The sequence below is a fragment of the Musca domestica genome, unplaced genomic scaffold (assembly GCF_030504385.1).
Source record: "Musca domestica strain aabys unplaced genomic scaffold, Musca_domestica.polishedcontigs.V.1.1 28, whole genome shotgun sequence".
NCBI classification, from domain to species: Eukaryota; Metazoa; Arthropoda; class Insecta; order Diptera; family Muscidae; genus Musca; species Musca domestica.
The window spans coordinates 1,285,620-1,313,075 of NW_026712293.1; the positions used below are offsets into that span (position 1 = coordinate 1,285,620).

The window sequence follows — 27,456 nt, forward strand, 5'->3', positions numbered from 1 at the left end:
GCAACAGTGTTGTAGTTTAATGTTGCGTGAAGCCATATTGTGCAAGTTTTTCAAAAGCGCGTCATTCGTTGTTACTGTGTGAAATAAATCGGAGTGGTTTTTACAGTTTATAGCGCAATTTCCAATTATAAAAATAAAAGAAAAATTTTAAAATAAAGTTGCTGCAGAATTAAAAAAAGACGTTTTGAAGAGCAAGTGTGTCTTCCCTCTCTTATAAAAAGAAGAAAAACCAGGAGGTTTTAAGGAAATCGGTGCGTCTGCTGAAGAAGTATTAAAATGTAAGTAACTGCACAGTTAATTAAGCATAAGAAACAAATTATTTATTATAAAAGATGGAGTAAGATTGGAGGTGGGGTAGTCTCCGGGACCATGATCACAACAATATATAGGTTTCCCGGGGGAAGTCTATACTTCCCGGGATATGGGTCTTGACTTTTAGGAAATTTCCTACAGTAGTACCTTTGGGTTCATAATGGGCTCCTCTCGGATCGGGCTGATATTTTTACCATAGTAAGTCCTTGGCTTCCTGATCACAACGATATTGATATTTCTGGGGGAAGTCCATACTTCCCGAGATATGTGTCCTGACTTTTTGATATATATCACCATTATTAACTCTTCTGTATTGTCCGCATTATAAAGTACTCTTCGTGAGCTTTAAAATGATATGCATATTGTTATAGCAGTAATAATGGTGATTTTCCGAAAAGTCAATGCCCATTTCTCGGGAAGTATGGACTTCCCCTCGAAAATATGTATGTCGTTGTGGTCAGGAAGCTGAGGACTAACTATGGCAAAAATTTCAGCCCGATCAAAGCTGGAGCTCCCAAAAGACATTTAACTCTTTTGGTTTTTATCCCCTCATACGATGAAAATGTGCCAATTGGAAATAATAGTGTTAGACCCCACACGTGTTAAGAGTAAACCCGTTTCAGTCAATTTGGAGTCGCTTTAGCAATGTCCGTCCGTCTGTCTGGCTGGCTGGTGAGCTCGACAACTCTCAAACGGAGCCCCAGATCTGGCCCAAATTCGGCTCACAGTAGTTTTTTGACCAAACTTAGTTTTAGTTCGAAAATGGCTTATATCGGTCCACTCTTTGATATATCCCCCACACAACAATACCACCCGATTGTTGGTATTTTAAAGATTTCAGCTTCATTTTTCGACGGAAACAGTCCTATTCAATATCTTTTTAGGTGGCAGGCCTTCGGCCGTGACTTGAGATTTTCTCCTCTGGGGTATTTCCAACACATTACATTTTTAAGTTGGCCGACCTTTGGCCATATTTTTATGTTATACCATTTTGGAAAGATCAAAAGGTACGATTTAATTTGGTACCAATATTGCGAAACCCCATAATGGGTAGTGTTTTACAAAAAACCCCATTTTGAAAACAGGTATTTTGGAAATATCTCCTAAAGCGATAGAAATAATACCGCCATGTTACTACTTGTTCAAAATAAGCTTTCCAACGATACCCATATTGTAGTTATCGGTTCCGGAAAGCCGGGCCGTTTCCCACGAAAAAAGTACTTTCCTGTGATCAGGACAACAATTTCAACCACTGCAAAAAAATTCTAGAGTTTTTACTAAAATAGAGATAAGCCAAACTCCTCAGAATAACCTCCTTTATGATTTTTTATTTGAAAATTTTCCAACATAAACATGACTAATGTGTGAGTTTTCAAGCAGGATAGAGATCAAAACAATTTATAAAACTGAATTCCCTCCAATCCAATGAATTGTATTTATTTTCAAATTTTATGTTTGGAAAAAATTCCGAACATCAAAATTTCCAACAAAATCTAATTATTTTTGGATTGAAGAAGCGCTAGACATTATTTAATCATACACGCACACGAAATGTTCAGCGGCAGCAGCAGTTTGGCAGTAAAATGTATGAGCCGCATGACAAATTTAAAAAAACCAAAAAATCTGGCAAAAGAAAAAGGGTTATTCAATGCAAACAATTTATAAACATTAACATACACTTTTTATATCCATCTATGCATATATTTCCCTTCACCCAGTAGTTTAGGAAGGTTTACGCGTTGAAATACATTTCTGATTAACAATATTTTCTAATAATTATCCGCTAACTCACTTTAACTATTCACGTACAATATTTTGTTTACTTTGCGTTCTCCTTTTTCGAAAGTATTGTTCAGGGAACTAAAATTTTATTTCGATCATTGCTTTTGTTACTTTATTCGCGTTTAGGGATATTCAAGTCGATTATCGACAGCGATAAGCGCTATTCTTTGTTGCACAACAGAGCCGATGTTACATGATCAATTCATCAAAATCAATTTTTAGTTTTCCGAACAATACACTTGAAAGAAGAGAGCGCAATGTAAATAAAATATTGTAGATGAATATTCAAGGTGAGGTAATAGATAATTATTATGAAATATTGTTGATCTAAAAATTTATTTCAGCGTGCAAACTTTCCTTACCTGGTGTGTAAAGGGAAAATTGTAATGAAAAGTGTGTGAGTGTTTATGAATCATTTGCCATAATTAACCCTTTTTTGTCATGTTTTTTTTTTTTTTTTTTGTTTTCAATATTTGTATGCTTTGTAAGCGGCCCATACATTTACTGCCAAACTGCTGCTGTCGATGAACCCTTTGTGTGCGTGTGTGATTAAATAATGTCTGGCGCTCCTTCAATTCAAAATAATTAGATTTTGTTTCAATTTTTGGTGTTCGGACTTTTTATTTTCATAAATTGATTATTAAAAGATTTGAAAATTAATACAATTCATTGGATTGAAATGATTTTAGTTCTATACACAAGGGCGGCCCAGGCGGTTAATGTTGAAGAGTGGGGACAGCTTGAAAATTTCAGAAAAAAACTCAAAATGTAGCCTGCAATTCTGGTATTTAAAGACAGTCTGACATTTAAGGACAGTCCTATGTATCTTCTCCGAAGTTACAAACTAACACTATGTGGTGTAGGGTATAAATAGTTTAAGTAGATATAAAGCGGCACACATCACATTACACGATGAAAATAGGTAAAATTTTTCATTTATTGCAGTGTTAGCGTTTTTATTATTGAAAAATAGTTATGTATCTTTTTTTATTAAACATTTTGGATTATTAAAGCCTACTTGCATCATAAGTTTACTCTATTATAGTGAACAGTACTTTTTTTGGTTTGCGTTCCATATTTTATTAACGTACTTTATGTGTCCTCTTTTTTATTGATGGTTCTCGTTGTCCACTATGTTGATTTGTTTAAAGTCATAGAAGCGCAGGTGAGTTTTTAAATGAAGAAAATCGTTAAGACAGTAAGTAGTAATTTCGGCCGTGCCGAACTATTTATACCCTTAACCACTATGTTTATCAATGTTGATTGTGGCAGAAACTTTCAAAATACCGAAATTCGGGAGGTACCGATGTATGGGGGCTATACGGAAACGGGGACCAGCATAGGCAATTTTCTATCTTTCTATCTGTAATACCCATTTCGGACTTCAAATACGAAATTTGGAACAGTTCCGGTTAATAATGTTGCTAAAATCATCAAAATACCGAATATCGGGATGTACCGTTATATGGGTGCTATACGAAGCCGTGGACCTGAATGTGCAATTTTGTGTCATATGCTGTAGAACCTATTCCGAACTTCATATACGAAATTTGGAACAGTTCCGGTTAATATGTAGCTTAAATCATCGAAATACCGAATATTGGGAGGTACAGTTATATGGGAGCTATACGAAAACGTGGGCCGACATGGCCCATTTACGAACTTAACATGCCTACTGACAAAATAAACATGTGTGCAAAATTTTAGCCTTCTATGTCATTTCGTTCGAATGATAGCGTAATTACAACAGACAGACAGATGGACATCGATAAATCGACTTAGAATTTTACGCTGATCCAAAATATATATACTTTGTGGGGTCTAACATGAGAATTTCGAGGAGTTACAAACGGAATGACAAACTTAATATACCCTCCATAGTATGGCGGAGGGTATAAAAACACTTTCTATTAAAGTTTCGATTTTAACACTTAGGCAGAAAAGGAAACTTGTTGAACTAAGTTTTAATAACAGCTGCATTTGGGGTAATTGGGACCAGGCAAGGCTAAATTCAATCAAACAAAATAATGCACATATAAGTGCATTCACTCTTATGATCAGTGCACACGATCCATATATAGGCCGACTCTTATCGCGGAGTTCGTACTGCGCGACATTCAAAACCTCATAGAGAGAGGTTTGTGATATTCTGGTCACGAATTTAAATCCGTGCCAGACAGGTAGGCTTTCCACTATTCCAAATAATTTACATTTATTTTTGTCCTACATGGGGTCACAACTTTTGAGTCGATGTCTAAATGTACTCTATTTTCAACCAAAAATGTTGGTCACCGTAAGAATAGATGAAATAACCATATACATTTTTAAAAACAACACAAAAATTTTTGGTTTTATTTTACTAATAAATATTCATAAAATATTATTACTGTTTTTAAAACATAATTTGGATGTTATTTAAAAATTGATCAAAACACACATTAATGAAGTGTTCCTTAAATTCCGCACAAGGTGTAGGTAGTTTTTAACAAATATAAAAAACCTGCAAAAGAAAAATGCTTAATATTTGCAAACGATGATCTACGAACATGCACTTAAATTTTCCATTTGAATTTCGATGAACTGGGCCTCCTGGCATTTGATTTTATTTTACTCCTCAGGTAAGCAAGATTTTCATTGTGAAAAACACTGTAAATGGTCAATATTTTTCAAACGTTATCCATTTACGTATATTTTGTTCCAATGTTTTGTTTGTTACTTCGCGCCCTTTCAAATAAAATTATTGTATAGGGAGCAATAAATTGATTTTGTTCTCTTCTTTTGCTATTTATCGATTCGATTTTGAGATTGTATCGACTTTCGACACAACATTATGTAACCGCGGCCCTGCATCAAACATACAAACGGTGATCGTTGATGTCATTGGTCGTGCTACATTATGTCGAAAATATATTTACATATCCCTGTTACTCAAAATCGAATTAAATAGCAAAACAAAGAACAAAATCAATTTCGTGTTCCCTATACAATAATTTTATTTTAACATTAGAACAAAATCAACGTAAATAGATAATGTTTGGAAAATATTGACCATTTGCAGTATTTCTCACAATGAAAAAACTTGCTTACCTGAGGAGTAAAATGAAATCAAATGCCAGGAAGCTCAGTTCATCAAAATTCAATGGAAAGTGTAAGTACATGTTCGTAGATCATCGTTTGCAATTATTAAACATTTTACTTTTGCAGATTTTTTCATGTTTAAAAAACTACCTACAATTGTGCGGAATTTAAGAAACACTTCGCTTGGAGTACCTGAAATCATTGGATCAAAAGAAGAAAATCATGGAAGTGACGAGTGCCCATATGCTGCTTGTCTTCAAGAGTTTATTGAAATTCATGATTTGAGTACAAACTTTTTTGCTTTTTGCGTATTAATGTGTGTTTTGATCAATTTATCAATAACATCCAAATTATGTTATAAAACAGTGATAAAAAATTTTGGATTATTGTTCTTAAAAGAAACAAAAAACTGTTGTGTTGTTCTTAAAAATGCATATGGTTATTTCCCATATACTTTCGGTGACCAATAATTTTGGTTGAAAATAGAGTACATCGGCTGAAAAGTTGCGACCTCATATAGGACAAAAATAAATGTAAATTATTTGGAGCTGCACCTGACCAGAATATCACAAACCGGGTGCCCTGCTCATAAGTCTTATTTATATCTTTGTGTTTGCGGGAGTCCATGCACTTATATATGCATTATTATACCCTCCACCATACATAGTATGGAGGGCATATTAAGTTTGTCATTCCGTTTGTAACACCTCGAAATATACATTTTAGACCCCACAAAGTATATATATTCTTGATCAGCGTAAAATTCTATGTCGATTTATCGATGTCCGTCCGTCTGTGGAAATCACTCTAGCTTCCGAACGAAATGACATAGGTTGATGAAATTTTGCTCAGATGTATATAATGTGTGCAGGACTTTTGGTATTGAAAATGGGCCATATAGGTCGACGTCTTCGTATAGCCCCCATATAACGGTACCTCCCGATATTCGGTATTTTGATGATTTTAGCAACATTTTTCACCAGAATTGTTTCAAATTTCGTATTTAATTTTCGCAATGGGTACTACAACCTATGCCAGTAAAATATCTACGCAGATCCACATCTTCGGATAGCCCCTATATAACGGTACCTCCCGATATTCGGTATTTTGATGATTTTAGCGACATTTTTCACCGGAATTGTTTCAAATTTCGTATTTAATTTTCGCAATGGGTACTACAACCTATGACAGAAAATGGCCTATGTAGGTCCACATCTTCGGATAGCCCCCATATAACGGTACCTCCCGATGTTCGGTATTTTGGTGATTTTAGTGACATTTTTCACCGGAATTGTTTCAAATTTCGCATTTAATATTCGCAATGGGTACTACAACCTATGCCAGTAAAATATCTACGCAGATCCACATCTTCGGATAGCCCCCATATAACGGTACCTCCCGATATTCGGTATTTTGATGATTTTAGCGACATTTTTCACCGGAATTGTTTCAAATTTCGTATTTAATTTTCGCAATGGGTACTACAACCTATGACAGAAAATGGTCTATGTAGGTCCACATCTTCGGATAGCCCCCATATAACGGTACCTCCCGATGTTCGGTATTTTGGTGATTTTAGCGACATTTTTCACCGGAATTGTTTCAAATTTCGCATTTAATATTCGCAATGGGTACTACAACCTATGCCAGTAAAATATCTACGCAGATCCACATCTTCGGATAGCCCCCATATAACGGTACCTCCCGATATTCGGTATTTTGATGATTTTAGCGACATTTTTCACCGGAATTGTTTCAAATTTCGTATTTAATTTTCGCAATGGGTACTACAACCTATCTATGCAGGTCCACATCTTCGCTTAGCCCCCATATAACGGTATCTCCCGATATTCAGTATTTTTTCATTTTAGCTTTATTTTTCGACGGATTTTTTAAAATTTCAAATTCCTTCTAAATGATGGAGGGTATTAAAAGTTCGGCTACAGCTCTGCAATTTGGATTCAGCGTCACCGATGGTGTGTAGGATAGATGTGACAAATCGTTTTTGGAAATTTGTACCAAAAGGGTACGAAAACTTCTAATATGTACTTTAAATGTTACTATTCGTATGTTATGAATGAATGGATCTAGAATCGTCGAATTTGGTATGAGAATCAATAATGGAAAGCTCTCTATAGTTATATAAAGAAGTTTTGGAAAAAGAGCAATAAGTGTTGGAATACTTCTAAATAGGATATAATTGTTGAGTAGAGAAAGGTGGGTGGATATATGGAGATTTTTAAAAAGCGAGTACCATAATTGACAAAAAAGTACTTAATAATGTACAATTCGAACGTAAATATAATGAGTAGAGGTGGAAATTCGTAATTTTGTGTTAGGGTGGAAAGGTAGAGATCTTTTGGAAAAGGAGTATCATAAGAGTTGCAAAAGTACTGAATATGGTAGAGATGCAAATCGAAATGTTGTGTTAGATGGATATATGGAAATGTTTTGAAAAAAGGGTATCATTACTGTTGGAAAAGTACTATATAAGGTATAATTTAATAGTAAATGAAGGAGTAGTGTTGAAAATCCGAAAGTATATGGACTTAGCCATATTGGGTGACTACAAATCGCATTTTTTTCTGACGTTGGAATATATTTAGGGAATAATAGATTGGGTGGTCTAATCCCAATTTTGATGGCGAATTCAGAAATCTCACACCTCCAAATGGGACAACAGTGGACCCAAAAGTATATGGACTTAGCCATATTGGGTGAAAATGAATTCAAATCGGAATTTTTTTACTTTTGCTTAATTCAGAGTTCCGATTTGCTTGCGAGCGATTATAACTCGCTCGAGGAAGCGGTCAAAAAGTGAGAGCGATTACTCCAGTTTCGCTTTCCGATCGAATTCGTGCAAGAAACACAGAGTATGTTTAAGCTCTGCTTAGCATATTTTATCGTTAAATTATTTTTTGTAAAGGAAGAAAAGATTGAAGACGCGTATTTGAAAATGAATCTATAATAATTATTAGTCCCAATTTTTTTTTACTTTAATTTTACGTATTCTTCAATAGATGTAAAATAATAATAAAACAAAACTTAAAACTTTTATTTTATTAGTTAATTTTTTAAAATTTCGTTGAAAGTTTTTTTTAGTTCAACATGTTTTCCCTAGTAAAGTTTGACAATGACGGTGACTTCTATGTTGTCAAAACAAAAGACGTGAAGCATCACAATTCCGACAATTGTATTGTAAAGTATAAAGGCTGTTCGTACTCCGCAATTTTCATTAAAGCTGACGGTAAGTTAATACAATTTAATATACAAAACATATTCAAATAACTAAGCCGTTTTTTTTTAAATAAGAATATAAATTATGTGTCTATGCAACACATTAGTTTCCATGACATGCCTGTATATTGTGAAATCATGATAATAACTTTTTTTCATCGCATGTCCTTGTCAGCATGCAAAGGGTATGAAAAATGATTGCTAAAATATGCAAAAATGATTTTTAAGAAAAAAATCACAGCAGGTGAATAAGAAATAATATAATTTTCAAACCCGCGTCGGAATTTTATAAATATTGGTCTTATTTTATTTCCAAAAATATTTGTAAAATTTCTGGAACAAATTTGGTCACAAAATAGAAAAACGATCATTTAGATCGTGCTACTTTGTCCAAAAAATAAATAAAAATAAACTTAAAGCATCACAGGCGCCATTTTTTCATAATTAAACACAAGAAACAATATGACTGTAAAAGTCTAAAAAGCGTCAAAGGAAAATGTTTTACTTACTAACCGAATTAAGTAAAACTCAAGATTATATCCGTCGGAGTTTTGTAGAGTTCCGTAGAATACATTAGAGTTAGATTTTATATTAGAACGTTACCAGGACTAAAATATTAATACATTAATTTTCATAGATAATAAAGAAAATCTTGAAGAGAAGAAACAAAGTGAGAATTTAATGGGGACAATAAACGCGGAGAATCAAGAAACACAAATAGCACCAAGAATTCCTGCGAGCCGTGGTCGTGCTTATCAAAATATTTCACCGTCGACAATGTTATACATGAAAGAGTATATAAAAAATCTACCTCCACTAGGATCAAACAGATCAGATAAAGAGCCTATATCTTCAGTCACTATACATGGTGAAAATAACGCATCGGATTCGGAAGAGAATAATACGACAGATTTTTCATCTTTTGAAACTATATCAAGAGGACAATTTGATTTATCAAGGTAAGCATACTTAGCCTAAAAAACCATAAGTTTATGGGAGAAGAAAGAAAAGTTTTAAAAATAAAACTAAAAATATCTATCAAAAATAATTGACACTAAATATTTTTTTATTATAGATTATTTAAATTCTCCTTGATCACATATGACGATTCAGAATTTTGTGTCGTAAATTCCAAATCTATAACACAAATCCAAGGAGGTACGTGTGTGGTGAAATGTAAAGGCGGAAAATATGCAGCTAAATTAATTTCGACTAGCGGTAAGTTAACAAAAATAGCTATATAATTTTTATAATAGATATAATTACTGTTTATTGAAAAATCATGGTGATGATGAAGTTATTAATTAGTCCTAGCATTGTTTTTTTGGAATCAAATTTGATTTCAAATATAGAAATATATATTTGGGGAAAGTTTTAACATAGTATATTTTTGTAGATGACAAATTACAACTTTTTAAACAAAAGCAAATAAAAGAAAATGCAATTTTACCGCCGGACATCAAAAATAGTAAATCGGAAGAAAAATCAAAAAATAATTCAGATCCATCAGAAATTTGTTCATCAACAGAGCTATTAGAAAAATCAATGGACTTAAATTGTCCATCTAAAGCATATATTCAAGGTTTTACTGTGGAAATATGCACTGAATGGGAGAGGTCAACAACTGATGAACCAGAAAACGAAGTTTGGGAAACTGTAGCAATTAATTCTTTGGGGTTATCTGAAGAAACCCCACGAAAAGAACAAGGAATAGAAAAGTCGCAGCCATTGTCATCAGCTGACATATTAAAAGAATCGTCTTTGTGCACTATATCTAATAGAAATTATCCTGAAGAATATATAGAAATGCAGAATATTGACCTTAGCTGTATAAAAAACTCGACCACAATTGAACCCAAAGTAACCAATAATACTTTGTATACCACGGATGCAAGCAAAATAAATTCTACAATTGAAACTCAATCAGAAGACTTTTCGTCCGATTGTCTACCACCTGACTCAAATGGTATGGTAATACACAACGTTTCTGGTTACACATCCGTAAAAAAACCACAAAAACTACAGGAAACAGGATCAACTAGCGGAATTAGGTCGCCGCTATTGGCATTGGACAGATTAGAAGAATCGTCATGGAGAGTAATATCTAATAGAAAGTCCCCTGAAATGCGGACTACAGATCAATTCCACTTCAAAAACTCAACGGCAATTGAACCACAAGAAACCAGTGACTGTGTAGGTTTTACGGATATAAGCACAATAAATTCTACAATCGAAACTTTGCCAGGAAACTCTACGTCAGAATTTCTACCCCCCGATTCTAGCAACAACAACAATAGCACAAATGTGAGCTCCTTCATAGAGGTTATACCTAAACCAGTAAAAGTCGATGTTTTGACAGTACCATTTTCGAAGCAAAAATCAAAGCAACATTTCTGTGTGTTCTGCAAAACCTTACAATGTAAGATTGCTCGACACTTTTGTTTGAGGCACAAAAAGGAGAATATGGTTAAAATGGCAATGGCCTTATCAAAAGGAAACCGAAAACGCAGAGAAATATTTGATAAGCTCCGAAAAGAAGGAGATTTTATACATAATATACATAATGATAAAAATACAGGTTCACTTATCGTTACAAGACGACAACAATCAGAAGCATACCATAAAGCAGACCACTACGTATGCTGCGTCCACTGTAAAGGGTATTATAGCATCACTTCGGCAAGAACTCATATTAGTAAATGCTCTAATAAAAAAAATAAACGGAACAATTTCATTGAAGGTAGGAAAATCACTCAATACGTACACGAATTGGCAAACACAGAAATGAAAACAGCGATTTTTCCCGTTCTACGAAACGATGAAATTACACAGGCCATTCGGTATGACGAACTAATAATTAGATACGGCAACAGGTTATCCGAAAAGTTACCTGATATTCACCACCATGATCAAATCCGAGCGAACATGAGACTCTTGGGTCGATTCAAAATTGAGTGCATAAAATTACATCCTGAAATAAAGGAGTTGAAGGAAATTTTTAAGCCACATTTGTTTGATATGACAATTGAAGCATTACGCAAAACTGCAAAGTGGGAGTTTGGTCGGGGGTTTTCTACTCCAGCAGTTGCCACCAACTTATCTGGTTTGATAAAAAAATGTGCGAACATACAAAAGAATGAGTTCATAAAAAATCAAAATATTGATATGAAAGACCTTTTGGACAATTTTGTTTCATTGTGGGTTGAAGAGACTCCCACTCAAATAAATAAAACAGCTATTGAAGATAGAGAAAACAAAAAAAGATCTAAGAAGGAAGATTTGCCAAACAAAAAAGATATCAAACAACTTTATGATTTTCTAAGAACCAAAATGGTATATTCTATAGCTACATTAACTAAACAATTTATCTTTGATGATTGGAAAAATCTTTTGGAAACTACTCTAATATGTCTACAAGTGTTCAATCGACGACGAGCCGGTGAGATCGAGAGAATAACTATTGAAAACTACAATAAGAAGGAAACTATTACTGACAATATAGAAGCTGGATTTATTGATAATATTTCTAACCAATCTTTTGAATTCGCTAAACAGTATGTAAGAATTACCCTAAGAGGCAAATTAGGACGTACTGTCAGCATATTGCTGGATCCTTTAAGTAGAAAGGCAGTTGACCTTATATTAAAGCATCGCAACAGTGCCGGAATCCCGAAATCAAATCACTATATTTTCTCGGCTCCCGGATCATCAGGAATATCAAAAAAATATATAAGAGCTTGCCCGTTATTACGCAAGTTTGCCTTAGAGTGTGGGGCTACTATTCCTCACACATTAAGAGGAACTAAATTAAGGAAGCATATAGCAACGTATACAGCTTTGCTAAACGTTGAAGAAGCCACAGTGGATAAGCTAGCAAATTTTCTTGGGCACCATAAGGATATACACAAAAGTATTTATAGAGTATCGGTACCAATGGCGGAAATCACTACAGTGTCCAAGATTTTGCTGTCAGCTGCTGGTTGTAGGAATGAGGAAAACTCCGAAAATAATAGTTTTGATAATCTTCGTGGAAACATATCTTCCGAATCTGAGTCATCATCTGATGAATCAGATAATATTACATATGGCGCAAATTTGGTAAAAAAGAAAATTAGTAGTAAGTATAATAAGAAGGAAGACTAGTAGTACCTACAATAAGAAACTTGATAGTAAGTATATTGAGTAGAAACTATAACTAAGCTTGCGTAGACTTATGTTTCAAAATACACAGTGGTTAATTTACCGAAAACCATGACCAAAATCAAATGCATTATGATCTAGCTTTAATTTTTTTTTTGTATTCCTGATTTTATATTTCATTTCACTTAACCCTCCTACTGAGTATTAATGTGGCCTTTTTGGTCCACTCACAAAATTATTTAAACAGTACAAATATTTTTTTAGATTATGCTACCGGCACTTTCAAACTCCCCAAATTGCCTTATTTATAATCCAGTAAAGATTTGATATCATGGCCGATTTGACATTTTACAGATTAATCACAAATGCAATAATAATTGGTCTGTTCCAGAAATGCAGGAATGTTAAAGTTTTTACTACCTTAACCGATTTCCTCTTTACGATATCGGAAAAAATTGCAAAACTAGTAGATTCTTGCAGGTTCTGGAACAAGGCCAATACAAACTATTTTTTCTATTATATTTTAAATCGGTTAGTTGTTTCCAATATATATGAACAGAGTACATTACTTGTTTTAAATATTTTTATATTAGATTTTCTAATCAAAAATAAATTTGGAGTACATATTTGTTTGCATAATTTATATTGCATTTGGTTTTGATCAGGTTTTTCGTGTGCAATTTTCACTGTGCTATGCCGAAAAAAATGAATGCTAATGAAGAAAGATAAAACTGTTATATTCTTAAACGACTTTAATCTTTTGTTCGCATTCATTTTCATTTGACATTATTAAATAGGATGTTTGTTACATCTGTTTTAGGCTTATGAAATGATTATTGTGTAATTTTTACAGATACTTCTTGCGGAAAAACAAAAAAATGCCGGTGGACAATCGATGAGCAAGAAGCTTTGACTGCTGAATTTGGGGATATTTCTTCAATGGAAAAGTTGCCATCTCTCAAGGAGTGCATGAGGGTCGTGTCTGAAAATGAAGTGCTATGCTGCAGAACCCCAGCACAAGTAAAAACGTTTATAGACAACAAAAGGAAAAAAGGCAAAAAAAATTAAGGTTGATATTAATGATGATATTAATGATTTTAATAAAGATATTAATGATGAAATTTTTCTTTCATTACAGCAATCTCTTCAACAATAATTTTCCAAAACCCTTTTCGGGTAGTTATTTTACAATGCAATGTTGTTAAATTAATATATGCACAATGTGCACTAAATCTTGTATTAATTTCATATTGTAGATACAAAATATGTGACCAACAATTTTTCCATTAGGTCTTGTAGTAAATTATTATACACATTATAATATAATTATAAATGTATACTTATATAAAAAAAAGTCATATAATTTAATACAAACCGCTTTATTTATATACACGAATATAAAAACTTCAAATGTTTATTTAAAATTAAGATTGTAATAAATTTGCACTATAACTCTAACTGTATTATAAATATATAAAATATTTAATAATATCGAAAGAAAACACTTTATATAAATCATCATATAAATTTTACACGTTTCTTTTAAATTAAATTAATTTGTTTAAATTTATGTTTGCAATAAACATAGTGTTTATATGAACAACTGACAATTACAATATATACAGTTGATTTTCACATATTTTATTATTCAGGAACTGATAAATAGAGCAAAATCCATCATTAGAAATTGTGAGAGTCTACTGTATATTTGAGAACTTTTATTTTGTTACCTTTAAGTGTTGATTTTTTAAGTATTTTTCCCAGCAAAAAATATATAAAAGTTTGGAATTTCTTACTGTACAATCAGTTTCTATAACAATTTACTTAGAATCAAAAAATGCTCCGTCCCAAAACTTGAGCCTAATTCATAATAAAAATAAAATTCCGTTGTCTACTGATAACCTACACTACTTTTCTTCACGCGGATCAAAATTCATTTGATTATCCTAATCCTAAATTATTATCCTAATAATAATTTCATGAGAAGGTTGAAGAACATTGAATTGACAGTAATTCCTAAGTTCTTCAGAAAAATGATTTTTTGGATCCCAATTTTCATGCTTAATATTTCTCTACCACAGAAAACATAGTAAATCAAAGGACAGGGAGTAAAACATCATTGGCGGAGATGTTTGTCATAACGATAAGAAAGTAGACACTAAAATCAAGGCAGGTTAGAAAATTTTTACTTAGGCCCCTTCTATAACGAAGAAAAAACGTAGACAGTCTTCATTACAGAAGACGACAACAAAAGTCATATTATATACAGAAGAAAAAGTTTAATCGTATTATATAGAGAGGAAAACGTAAGTCGTCTTTTTTGCAGAAGAACAAAGTATTAGTAGCCTTCTAATTAAAGAAGATTGTCTGTTATTTGAAATTCAAGGTTTCTTGGGTCTACATGCCCGTTTATTATTGTCGCGTGGACTCTAATTTTGCATTAAAGGGGTCTACTTAGCAACATATGTCCAAATTTTGGTGTAGCCCCCCATACGTCTTAAAAAGCGACGAAGTTAGAAATGCTAATTTTTACATTTGGGGGGAGCACAATTCGACATGGGTAAGTTAAATAGTTAAGGTTTCATGAGTCTACAACATTCCAGTCAAAACTTGTGGACATAGGTCCAAAATTTGCCATAGACCCCAGAAAGCGCGCCAAAGTGTATGTGTGCATATTTGCATTTTGCAATCTATTAGTCCAATATTTTGAATAGTTCATAACGCGCCCAAAAAAATCTTAAGTATCTTACAGTCTGTGAGCACATTTAACCACAAAATGGGCTGTAATTTGACATTTAAAGTGGAGTGGATATTTAAGGAATATGTTTTCCTGAAATATCGATTTTTAAAGAATATGTTGTCTTCAAACTTGATTTTCATACCCAACACCCTTTTTTTCAGGTGGTCGACCTTTGGCCACATTTTACTTCTTGTTCACAAGTTATTTTCATAAGCTTTCCAACGATACCCATATTGAAGTAATCAGTTCCGGAAAACTGGTTTTTTAACCCGAACTTTTGTGTCAAATACCCGGGTAGCCTTTCCTGTGATCAGGACACCAATTTCTACCATTGCAACTCTTTCACTAAACTATATATAAGTCTATGTCATCATTTTGCCTACAGAAGGTATATCGTATAAACCCTGATACGATGAGAATGTGCCTACTCGAAATAATGGTTTTAGACACCACATATGCTAAGACGAAATCCGTTTCAGGCAATTTGGATTCGATTTAGCCATATCCGTCCGTGTGTCTGCCCGATCTGGCCCGAATTTGGTGCACGGTAGTTTTTTGTCCAAACTTAGTTTAAGTTTGAAAATGCCCAATATCGGTCCACGTTTTGACATATCCTCCACACAACAATACTGCCCTATTTTCAGTATTTTAGAGATTTTAGCTTCATTTTTCGATGAAAACAGTTCTATTTTGACCCCACACAACGATACCGCCCGATTTTTAGGATTTTTGATTCATATGTCAACGAAAACTGTTCTATTTTGACCATTAGGGTTCCCAATGGACTAAACACGCTTCCGTTAAAAAGTATGGACTTAGGTCCATAATTGAATTGGCCCCCATTTTAGGTGTCGCCCTATTTTATATATTTAGAAGTTTTTGCAACATTTTGCTGACCTAGTAACAAGTAAATATACATCCTAGGTTTTTAGAGGACAATAAACATCTCTAGAAAAAAATGTTCATATAGGCCTTGATTTTTGTAAAGCTCCCAATTTAAGATACCTCCCTATTTTAAGTATTTTCATGTGTTAACCAACGCTTTTCGACTTACTAAGCCGTATTTGGACTCTGATATGCTAAGGAGTCAACAAAAATGTCATTAAAATATTATGGACGTAGGTCCATATTTTAGTATTTGATCCTTTAACGGGACCGCTTTTTATGAGTATTTTAACTTTTTTGCTTATGGTCGTTATATTAGTCATTTTTCAGACTAATGCTGAGGGTATATCCCAGTCGTTTAGCCGACTGACCCTTTTCTTTCTTGTTTTCAGGGGATACAATTTGTGAGTTATATTTGGAAAAGGAACTTTTGGCTTATAAATGGATGCCAAATATCGATGATAGATTTACAGTCTAATGCATTCATTTATTTATGTTTATAGTTTTTTAATCGTCAATGTACGGAAGTAATGGTGCATGGTATGACGTGGTAGGCCCCGTCTTCCTATAGCCTTTGCTTACTTCTGTTAATATGTTTTCCTCAAACGTACATTTTTATACCCTCAGTCATATGGCTAAAGAGGGTATATATCATTTGATACGGTCAAAACGTGCCTAGTTGAAATAACGGTTTTAGACCCTAGGTCTCTTTGGACCAAATCCGTTTCAGGACATTTGGAGTCGATCTAGCGATGTCCGTCTGTCTGGCTGGCTGGTGGGCACGATAACTCTCGAAGGGAGTATCCGATTTGGTCCAAACTTGGTGCATCGTAATATTTTTGTCAAACTTAGATCGAGTTCGGAGATGGGGAATATCGGTCCACTCCTTCTGGTACCTCCCCCACAAATGTTCAAAAATTTCATTGAAAATAGTTCACCGCATATAAAGATAACGGATTATTTGATTTTCTTCAAACTTTGCAAATCGTAATATTTGCATTACCCCAAGATTAGGTGCGAGAATGGACAAGATTGAACTACTCCTTCTAGTACCTCCCCCACAAAGGGCCCAAATTTGAAACAATTAAAATGCTCATAGAATGCGAAATATACATCGGACTCTCAACAAATTTCATACATATCAATATTTTTACCATTACAAAGTCTGGTGTAAATATGGAGTATAGCAAGCCACTCCTTCTAGTACATCCCCCACAAAGGGTCAAAATTTGCAATAACTAAGACATTCAAAAATACGAAAAATACATCAGATTCTCATCAAATTTCACACACCAATTTTCACATACCAATTTTTTTGCCATTACAAAGTCTGGGGTAAAAATGGATTATAGCGGAGCACTCCTTCTGGTACCTCCCCCACAAAGGGTCAAAATTTGGAATAACTAAACGCTCATAGAATGCGAAATGTATATCGGATTCTCATCAAATTTCACACGTATCAATATTTTTACCATTACAAAGTCTGGTGTAAAGATGGAGTATAGCGAGACACTCCTTCTGGTACCTCCCCCACAAAGGGTCAAAATTTGGAATAACTAATTTTCATTTTCATCAAATATCACACATACCAATATTTTTACCATTATAAAATCTAGTGGACTATGGCGAACCACTTCTTTTGGTAAGCACCTCCCCTCCACAAAAAATGATCAAAATTTAATCATCCGATTATTTACAAATAGTTCTACCATTGTAACATCTTGTGTAAAAATGGAATATAGCGGACCACTCCTTCTGGTACCTCCCCCACAAAGGCAAACATTTTGAATAATATATAATAATCCGATTTTTTTTTCTATACATTTACACAAAATACCTGATGGGAATATCGAAAATAGCGGACTACTCTTTCTAGTACCTTCCTCACATAAGTTCAAAATATTTAATAAATATAACCTCTTAAACATGCGCAACGAGTCAGCGATGCCCTTCAAACATATTATGTTTCAATATATCTGAGCCCACTCCTTCTGAGTCTCATTAAATGCAAAACGTCTGCTTACTCCTTCTGGTACTTCCCTCATAAAGTATGAACATTCTGAATATATATAACTCGCATGCGAAAGAAGTCTACAATTTTCTTAGAGACATCTGTCTGCTATTTCTTCCTTCCCCACAAAAGTTCAACATTTTCCATATTTAACATATTAAATGTTGGAATTCCTTTATATTAGGTCACATGCGAAATGAACAATATTGATCTTCTGGATATCCCTCTATAATGGTTCGATATATTGAAAAACCACAGAACACAAGTCTTAACATATTTTAATAATGTAGACCTAGGCTGAGGGTATTAATCTGTCGGCAAATCCGACTGATACTTTTTAACTTGTTTATGTATATTTTGTCCTCAAACTTCAAGAAGAAGATGTTGCTCTCAGCGAAATTTTTGAACTCCTGAAAAAATTTTTTCCTGAAGCGAACTTTTTTAAGAAAAAAAAATGTTTTAAACTCAGGGTTTTTTTTAGGAATATATGTGTATGTTGCTCATGTTATATTTGCAGTTTTCCCAAAGGACGTCCGGTTATCATGCAACGGCGTTAAGTTGTGTTGAATATACTTGACAACGTGGTGGCAACCCACAACAAAATATACGCCGTGTGCATTTTGGGGACAGTGTCTGAAAGGAGCTACAACATATATGATGACCTCAAAGTAGTCGTTATGTAAAAAATATGTTGCAAATCAAAAGTTTTCGGGAAAATTACCTAATAATTATTAAATGTAGCTGAGGAAGGCCCTAATTATACTAAAAATGGGTTAAAAAGTTAAAAAAATTGGTGTCCCCAAACAAAGCATTTGACATATATATATATATATATATATATATATATATATATATATATATATATATATATATATATATATATATATATATATATATATATATATATATATATATTACAAACGTGTTTGTTTAGAAGTTTGAATAAAACCCTAAAAAACATATTTTGCAAAAAATGTTCCAATAGAAATATTGCCAATTTATTAAATAATATTGTTGTAAACAATATTTACCTTTTTTAATGTGGCGCTAGATGCTGTGTGGATCCAAGAACAAGAATAACAAGAATGCCAAGAAGTCGCAAAGCGGCGCATAACCAAAGAACTTTACTCGTTAGAATTTGACAGCATATCTTTGTAATGTATATTGCAAAGCTGCACAAAATAGTAGGAATCGAATTAAATTAATTAAATAAAGTAATTGAATTTAAATATTTGCCGCCCGCTTTGCAACTTCTTGCCGGGCCATCCATCGACTAGCACCACTGTTTCCAGAAGATCATGATAATGCTATAATTGACAAAGATACAACTCAAGAAAGCACAATTTCCCACAAGAAAAAATCGGTAACAGATGAACATGGAAGAGATGTCATTCCGGCAAAAAGAGTGAGAATTGCAAACAGTCCTATAATACTATCAGTATTATTAACATTGTTCCTAATACCTATGGTCCTGTGCAACAATTTGAAAGTTACACAATTTCACAATGATCCGGGATTATATTTTTTTAAGGGTTAGGAACAATGAAACTGAATACGGCAGAATGGAAGATGTTAGTATATTATGACTTAAAGCCCTTTGTTTCGGAAATAGAGTCATTGGCATCCGGCTTACAAACGTTGCAGCAAATGTGCCATGTAATGCATCAGCATGAGATGTGCAACATTTTTGTAAACAACCTGAAGCAGACGAAAAATGAATTACTACAAGACAAAGAATTATTCATCAACAAACGTGTAAAAAGATCTCCATTCAACATAATTTGGAATATTGCGCACTCACTTTTTGGCGTTCTTGATACGGACTATGCGGAAGAAATGTCAAAGACTATCAACCAGGCAAAAGGCGAACAGGACCACATAATCAGTCTATTGAAAAATCAGACTTCAATAATTGATTCAACTATTAATGTTATAAAACAGGATGAGATTAACACTCATCAAAAATACGGGAGATTTTGAAAATGATTGACAAACACAATAACGATATAGCTGAAGAATCCGCCCAATTCAACAATTCTCAACTGTTTGGACTTCTATCAACGCATTTGATGTTATCCGCAATAAAGCTAAAGAGAACACATGCCGAAATCATTAATGTACTTACTGATACTCATCATGGAAAAATAAGTCCCCTGTTATTGGTTCCTCATCAATTGAAAGAAGAAATTAGTATCAATAAGGCTAATCTTCAAATTTCACATGCTTTGCCAACATCAGGTGACAATTTGATTAAACTTTATAAGCTTATGAGTGTCAAAGGGGCAGTTACAAAATATGAAATCATTTTTGAAGTGAAGATACCCTTAGTTAACCAACAGTTTTTTGAGTTGTTCAAAATAGTTGCAGTTCCAACAATACAAAATGACACCTTAATCGCCATTCAACCAGAAACGGAATACATATCTACCGATGCACATAGAGAAGAATATATTCTTGTCAAATCAGAGGATATTTCAAGCTGCCTCAAACCAAACGATGATGAATTTATTTGCAGAAATCAGCAGTCAAAGCTCAAGAAAAATGCACTTGTTAACCCTTGCGAGATCAATATCTTCAATAACCAATCAACTAGCAATTGCCGTCTTCACAAAATTACTGGAAGAGCAGTTTGGAGTCAATTACATCATCAAAATAAATGGATCTTTGCTACTACAGCCGATATTGAATCTTCAATGGTATGCGGATCTGAAACCAACCTCATCATCATTAAAAATTCCGGAATAATGGAAATTGGTCCTAACTGCGTAATAAAAAACAAATTTGTTACGATACATGGACATTTTGCAGCTTCCAGTAGTTTACATACATCCTATGTAAGATTGAAAGGCATTCAATATATAAGTCGACAAGAGGAAATTGAAAAGGTTTCAACAAATACCAATACCACCTCTTACAAGATTCATCAAGAAGAATTGGATAATATACAAAAACAGTTGCATGAATCAACTCTAAAACACCTACCACAATTAATACACTCATCAAATCAACATCATCATGCAGTTAGCTACGCATCTTTAGCTTGCTGCATTCTTATTTTACTTGGCCTGCTGAGTTGGAGGATCCACACAAAATTTAAGAAGCCATCTCAATTCATACCTACACCAGCTATAAGATCTCATCAATCAACAATCGATGTTACAATGGAGTCATTCCCACATGCATCCAACCCAGGCGCACTCATTACTTGAACAATGTCAACGCGGCGGAGAATGTTAAAACATACATAATATTTTTTTTTATTGTTCTATAAACATACTTTAGATTTAATTACCAAAACAAACAATAAATACAAAAATCAAGCACACCTACATATTTATAAGTTTTAAACTGCTTATACAGCATTATTATATCACATATTTGGACTATTTTATTGTTACAGTTAATTTTCTTTATTTTAGTTCATTGGCCATTGGTTCATTCACTTTTGCAATGTTTTTAAGTTTCTTTAACACATTTATTTATTTTGCTTACATAGCATTTAATGTCTACTAGTAGCCGACCTACATTACAATTAATTTATATCAGCATTTATCAATAGCATTTTAATTAATTATGTTAAGAAATTATGTATATAAAGACAGCCAGAAATAAAGACAATTCAGTCGTCTTTTGTAGTGACTAAACTAAGAGTTTTAATTACTATATATATATATATATATATATATATATATATATATATATATATATATATATATATATATATATATATATATATATATATATATATTACAAACGTGTTTGGGTAGACGTTTGAATAAAACCCTAAAAACATATTTTTCAAAAAATGTTCCAATAGAAATATTGCCAATTTATTAAATAATATTGTTGTAAACAATATTTACCTTTTTTAATGTGGCGCTAGATGCTGTGTGGATCCAAGAACAAGAATAACAAGAATGCCAAGAAGTCGCAAAGCGGCGCATAACCAAAGAACTTTACTCGTTAGAATTTGACAGCATATCTTTGTAATGTATATTGCAAAGCTGCACAAAATTGTAGGAATCGAATTAAATTAATTAAATAAAGTAATTGAATTTAAATATTTGCCGCCCGCTTTGCAACTTCTTGCCGAATTGCAATACAAACTAATGTACATACATTAAAATAAGCTACAATAGTATTGTTTTGATAGTAGGATCTAGTGCGATTCAATTCAAACACATAAATTTGAACTGACACTTAGTATCCAAATTAATTTCCTTGCAAGCACATGAACTTGAAGGAAGCCGCCTAGATAGTAATTAAAACTCTTAGTTTAGTCACTACAAAAGACGACTGAATTTTCTTTATTTCTGGCTGTCTTTATATACATAATTTCTTAACATAATTAATTAAAATGCTATTGATAAATGCTGATATAAATTAATTGTAATGTAGGTCGGCTACTAGTAGACATTAAATGCTATGTAAGCAAAATAAATAAATGTGTTAAAGAAACTTAAAAACATTGCAAAAGTGAATGAACCAATGGCCAATGAACTAAAATAAAGAAAATTAACTGTAACAATAAAATAGTCCAAATATGTGATATAATAATGCTGTATAAGCAGTTTAAAACTTATAAATATGTAGGTGTGCTTGATTTTTGTATTTATTGTTTGTTTTGGTAATTAAATCTAAAGTATGTTTATAGAACAATAAAAAAAAAATATTTATGTATGTTTTAACATTCTCCGCCGCGTTGACATTGTTCAAGTAATGAGTGCGCCTGGGTTAGATGCATGTGGGAATGACTCCATTGTAACATCGATTGTTGATTGATGAGATCTTATAGCTGTGTAGGTATGAATTGAGATGGCTTCTTAAATTTTGTGTGGATCCTCCAACTCAGCAGGCCAAGTAAAATAAGAATGCAGCAAGCTAAAGATGCGTAGCTAACTGCATGATGATGTTGATTTGATGAGTGTATTAATTGTGGTAGGTGTTTTAGAGTTGATTCATGCAACTGTTTTTGTATATTATCCAATTCTTCTTGATGAATCTTGTAAGAGGTGGTATTGGTATTTGTTGAAACCTTTTCAATTTCCTCTTGTCGACTTATATATTGAATGCCTTTCAATCTTACATAGGATGTATGTAAACTACTGGAAGCTGCAAAATGTCCATGTATCGTAACAAATTTGTTTTTTATTACGCAGTTAGGACCAATTTCCATTATTCCGGAATTTTAATGATGATGAGGTTGGTTTCAGATCCGCATACCATTGAAGATTCAATATCGGCTGTAGTAGCAAAGATCCATTTATTTTGATGATGTAATTGACTCCAAACTGCTCTTCCAGTAATTTTGTGAAGACGGCAATTGCTAGTTGATTGGTTTTGAAGATATTGATCTCGCAAGGGTTAACAAGTGCATTTTCTTGAGCTTTGACTGCTGATTTCTGCAAATAAATTCATCATCGTTTGGTTTGAGGCAGCTTGAAATATCCTCTGATTTGACAAGAATATATTCTTCTCTATGTGCATCGGTAGATATGTATTCCGTTTCTGGTTGAATGGCGATTAAGGTGTCATTTTGTATTGTTGGAACTGCAACTATTTTGAACAACTCAAAAAACTGTTGGTTAACTAAGGGTATCTTCACTTCAAAAATGATTTCATATTTTGTAACTGCCCCTTTGACACTCATAAGCTTATAAAGTTTAATCAAATTGTCACCTGATGTTGGCAAAGCATGTGAAATTGGAAGATTAGCCTTATTGATACTAATTTCTTCTTTCAATTGATGAGGAACCAATAACAGGGGACTTATTTTTCCATGATGAGTATCAGTAAGTACATTAATGATTTCGGCATGTGTTTTCTTTAGCTTTATTGCGGATAACATCAAATGCGTTGATAGAAGTCCAAACAGTTGAGAATTGTTGAATTGGGCGGATTCTTCAGCTATATCGTTATTGTGTTTGTCAATCATTTTCAAAATCTCCCGTATTTTTGATGAGTGTTAATCTCATCCTGTTTTATAACATTAATAGTTGAATCAATTATTGAAGTCTGATTTTTCAATAGACTGATTATGTGGTCCTGTTCGCCTTTTGCCTGGTTGATAGTCTTTGACATTTCTTCCGCATAGTCCGTATCAAGAACGCCAAAAAGTGAGTGCGCAATATTCCAAATTATGTTGAATGGAGATCTTTTTACACGTTTGTTGATGAATAATTCTTTGTCTTGTAGTAATTCATTTTTCGTCTGCTTCAGGTTGTTTACAAAAATGTTGCACATCTCATGCTGATGCATTACATGGCACATTTGCTGCAACGTTTGTAAGCCGGATGCCAATGACTCTATTTCCGAAACAAAGGGCTTTAAGTCATAATATACTAACATCTTCCATTCTGCCGTATTCAGTTTCATTGTTCCTAACCCTTAAAAAAATATAATCCCGGATTATTGTGAAATTGTGTAACTTTCAAATTGTTGCACAGGACCATAGGTATTAGGAACAATGTTAATAATACTGATAGTATTATAGGACTGTTTGCAATTCTCACTCTTTTTGCCGGAATGACATCTCTTCCATGTTCATCTGTTACCGATTTTTTCTTGTGGGAAATTGTGCTTTCTTGAGTTGTATCTTTGTCAATTATAGCATTATCATGATCTTCTGGAAACAGTGGTGCTAGTCGATGGATGGCCCGCTTGAATACTCCGGTTGGGGTTTTTATTTCAGCAACTCTTACAGCTCCGTCATCACCGAAAAATACGTTAAGGACTCTCCCTAATGGCCACTTCATTGGAGGTAGATTGTCTTCCTTTATAATGACCATATCTCCTTTTCTAAGATTGGGCATCTTTGCCTCCATTTGTTACGTTGCTGGAGTTCTTGTAGGTATTCTTTCGACCACCTTTTCCAGAATTGGTGCTTAATATGTGAAATTAACTTCCAGTGTGTTATCCTGGATGTTTTCGAAGTTTCTGCTCTACTATCTACCTGCGAAGTTAGAGCTTCGCCGATTAGAAAATGTCCCGGCGTCAATGCTTCAAGGCAATCTGGATCGTTTGAAAGAGGTGTGAGCGGACGCGAATTTAAAATAGCTTCGATTTCTACTATTATTGTCTCTAATTCTTCATGAGTAAGTGTTTCCGTTGAAACACTACGGACCAAGAGACGTTTTGCGGACTTCACTGCAGCTTCCCATGAGCCTCCGAAATGCGGAGCTCTTGGTGGAATGAAATGGAACTGTATGCCCTTGGAACTTGCAGCTGATAAAAGTAGCTCTTGCGCCTTGTCCGAATATAAGGTTTCAGATAATTCCTCTAAACTATTTTTGGCTCCACAAAGTTTGTAGCGTTATCGCAGTATATATATTTTGGCAGTGACCTCTGCGAGCTATAAATCGTTTAAGAGCGCCAATGAATGATTCGGTTGATAGGTCCGATACGAGCTCTAAATGAACAGCCTTTGTTGCAAAGCAGCAGAATACAGCGACATAAGCCTTTGTGGTCGCTTGCCCCTGACCTTGTAATGTATCCAAAATGGCCCACAGTAGTCGACTCCAGAGTTGATAAATGGTCGAGCAGGAACTACCCTTGTTGCTGGCAAATTTCCCATTATTTGTTGATACAGTTGTGGTCGCGCTCTATTACATTTTATGCATCTTTGAACGGTAGACCTTGCTGTTATCTTGCCTTTTATTGGCCAGAATCGCTGTCTTATTGCGTTTAACAGGGCTTGAGCTCCACAATGTTTATTTTCTTCATGAACTGTCTTAAATAGCAATTTCACCAAAAGATCATTATAAGGCAATATCATTTGGTGTTTCGCATCCATTTGTAGCATAGCATGTTCCAATCTTCCTCCAACCCGAAGAATGCCTTCATCATCCAAAAACGGTGATAAACTGCATAGCGAGCTATGCTTATTAATCTGCTTTTCAGCCTTCAATACGTTGATATCAGCCGCAAATTCGGATGATTGTACGGCTTGAATTATTCGACGAAGGGAGTCGTCTAATTCGTTGGAAGACACTGCTATATGTTGAGGCCGGTGTGCCTTTTGCATACGTGCATTTCTGGTGAATCTAAGCACGTATGCCAAAATTCTTTGTAACTTCCTGAATGAATTTTTGTGCTCGATCATATGTATTAGATGCATGTCAGAAGCTACTATTGACGTCGTAGCTGCAGTCTTTAACTCCATGCTATTTGTTATATCCTCTTGCGGAGAGAATTTGGTCGGCCATAGTTCTTCCTTTCCATGAAGAAAAACTGGACCATGAAACCATAATCGGCATTTAGAAAGATCAGCTGGCGAGAGTCCTCGGATAAATGTCGGCAGGATTTTCTTTTGACCTAACGTGGTTCCATTGTTCTGGCAATGTTAAGTTTTGTATGGTGGATACCCTATTAGCCACAAAAGTCTTATATACGTTGGACCTTGATTTTATCCAGGCGAGTACTATTTCAGAATCAGTCCATAAAAACATCGGATTATTCTGAAGCCTTAGGTCATTTTTCACCCTGGTAGCCAGTTGAGCTGCTACCACTGCGGCACATAGCTCTAATGGTGGTAGAGTTTGTTTTTTCAAAGGAGCTACCCTGGATTTAGCACAGATCAGACGTACAACTACTCGTCCATATTTTCCAATAAAACGAATATAAATAGCCGCGCCAAAAGCTCTTTCCGATGCATCGGCAAACACATGCACTGGATTTTCGTCGGGATCTCCCCACAGAATACATGTCGCGGTATCTTAAAGTTGTTGAGACCTTCCAATTTCCTTCGAAATGTTTTCCAAGTGGCACAAAGTTTTTCGGGTAATGCTTCGTCCCAATCTAATGTATGTTGCCACAGCTGCTGAATAAATATTTTTGCCTTCACCACAATCGGTGCAAGTAGCCAAGCGGATCAAATAATTTTGCTAGTTCAGACGTAACTACTCGTTTTAATATGATTTCATTATGATCAATGTTCGTTTTTACACAAAATTGATCTGCTTGCGGCATCCAATATAATCCCAACGTCTTTATTGTTTGAGATTCGTTGAGATCCAGGTTCACTTCTCGATCGCTATGTGGTATGTCCTTCAGCAATCTTGGTGTATTGGATGACCAATTTCCTTAAAATGAAGCCGTGTTGTTTCAAGATTGTTATTAACTCCTTTTGTATTTCAATAGTTGTACTTAGGCTATCTGCACCGCCGAGACCGTCATCCATATAAAAATTATCTTTCAGCATTTGTGAGCCTAATGGATAACGCTCCATGTTCTCGTTCGCAATCTTTTGTAAGCATTTTGTAGCCAGATACGG

General features: G+C 34.0%; 2 protein-coding genes and 1 long non-coding RNA gene across 4 annotated transcripts in view; 1 reads left to right on the plus strand and 2 right to left on the minus strand.

Moving 5' to 3' along the window:
- LOC101893110 (zinc finger protein 2) overlaps positions 1–27,456 on the minus strand; it is a 674,409-nt gene that overhangs the window by 80,468 nt on the left and 566,485 nt on the right. The gene's annotated exons all lie outside the window — the stretch shown is intronic.
- On the minus strand, positions 1,621–2,258 carry LOC131803291 (uncharacterized). Its single transcript, XR_009342513.1, has 2 exons — positions 1,990–2,258; positions 1,621–1,935 (listed from the first exon to the last, which is right to left on the minus strand). It is a non-coding gene; the product is annotated as an uncharacterized LOC131803291 (long non-coding RNA).
- Positions 8,265–13,854, plus strand: LOC131803277 (uncharacterized). 2 transcript variants are annotated; one of them, XM_059124370.1, is made up of 5 exons: positions 8,265–8,419; positions 9,047–9,368; positions 9,485–9,627; positions 13,403–13,618; positions 13,688–13,835. In XM_059124370.1, the coding sequence occupies exons 1-4, from the start codon at positions 8,281–8,283 to the stop codon at positions 13,615–13,617; spliced, it is 819 nt and encodes a 272-aa protein (XP_058980353.1). In that variant the 5' UTR covers positions 8,265–8,280; the 3' UTR covers position 13,618; positions 13,688–13,835. The 2 variants fall into 2 exon arrangements, with proteins under 2 accessions (XP_058980353.1, XP_058980352.1); XM_059124369.1 differs by lacking the exons at positions 8,265–8,419; positions 9,047–9,368; positions 9,485–9,627 and adding an exon at positions 10,984–12,526 and having other exon boundaries at positions 13,688–13,854.

Coding starts and splice junctions, on each gene's coding strand:
- LOC131803277 (XM_059124369.1), top strand. CDS start 11,194: ATGAAAACAGCGATTTTTCCCGTTCTACGAAACGATGAAATTACACAG. Junction 12,527..13,402: donor GGTAAAAAAGAAAATTAGTA/GTAAGTATAATA, acceptor TAATTTTTACAG/ATACTTCTTGCGGAAAAACA.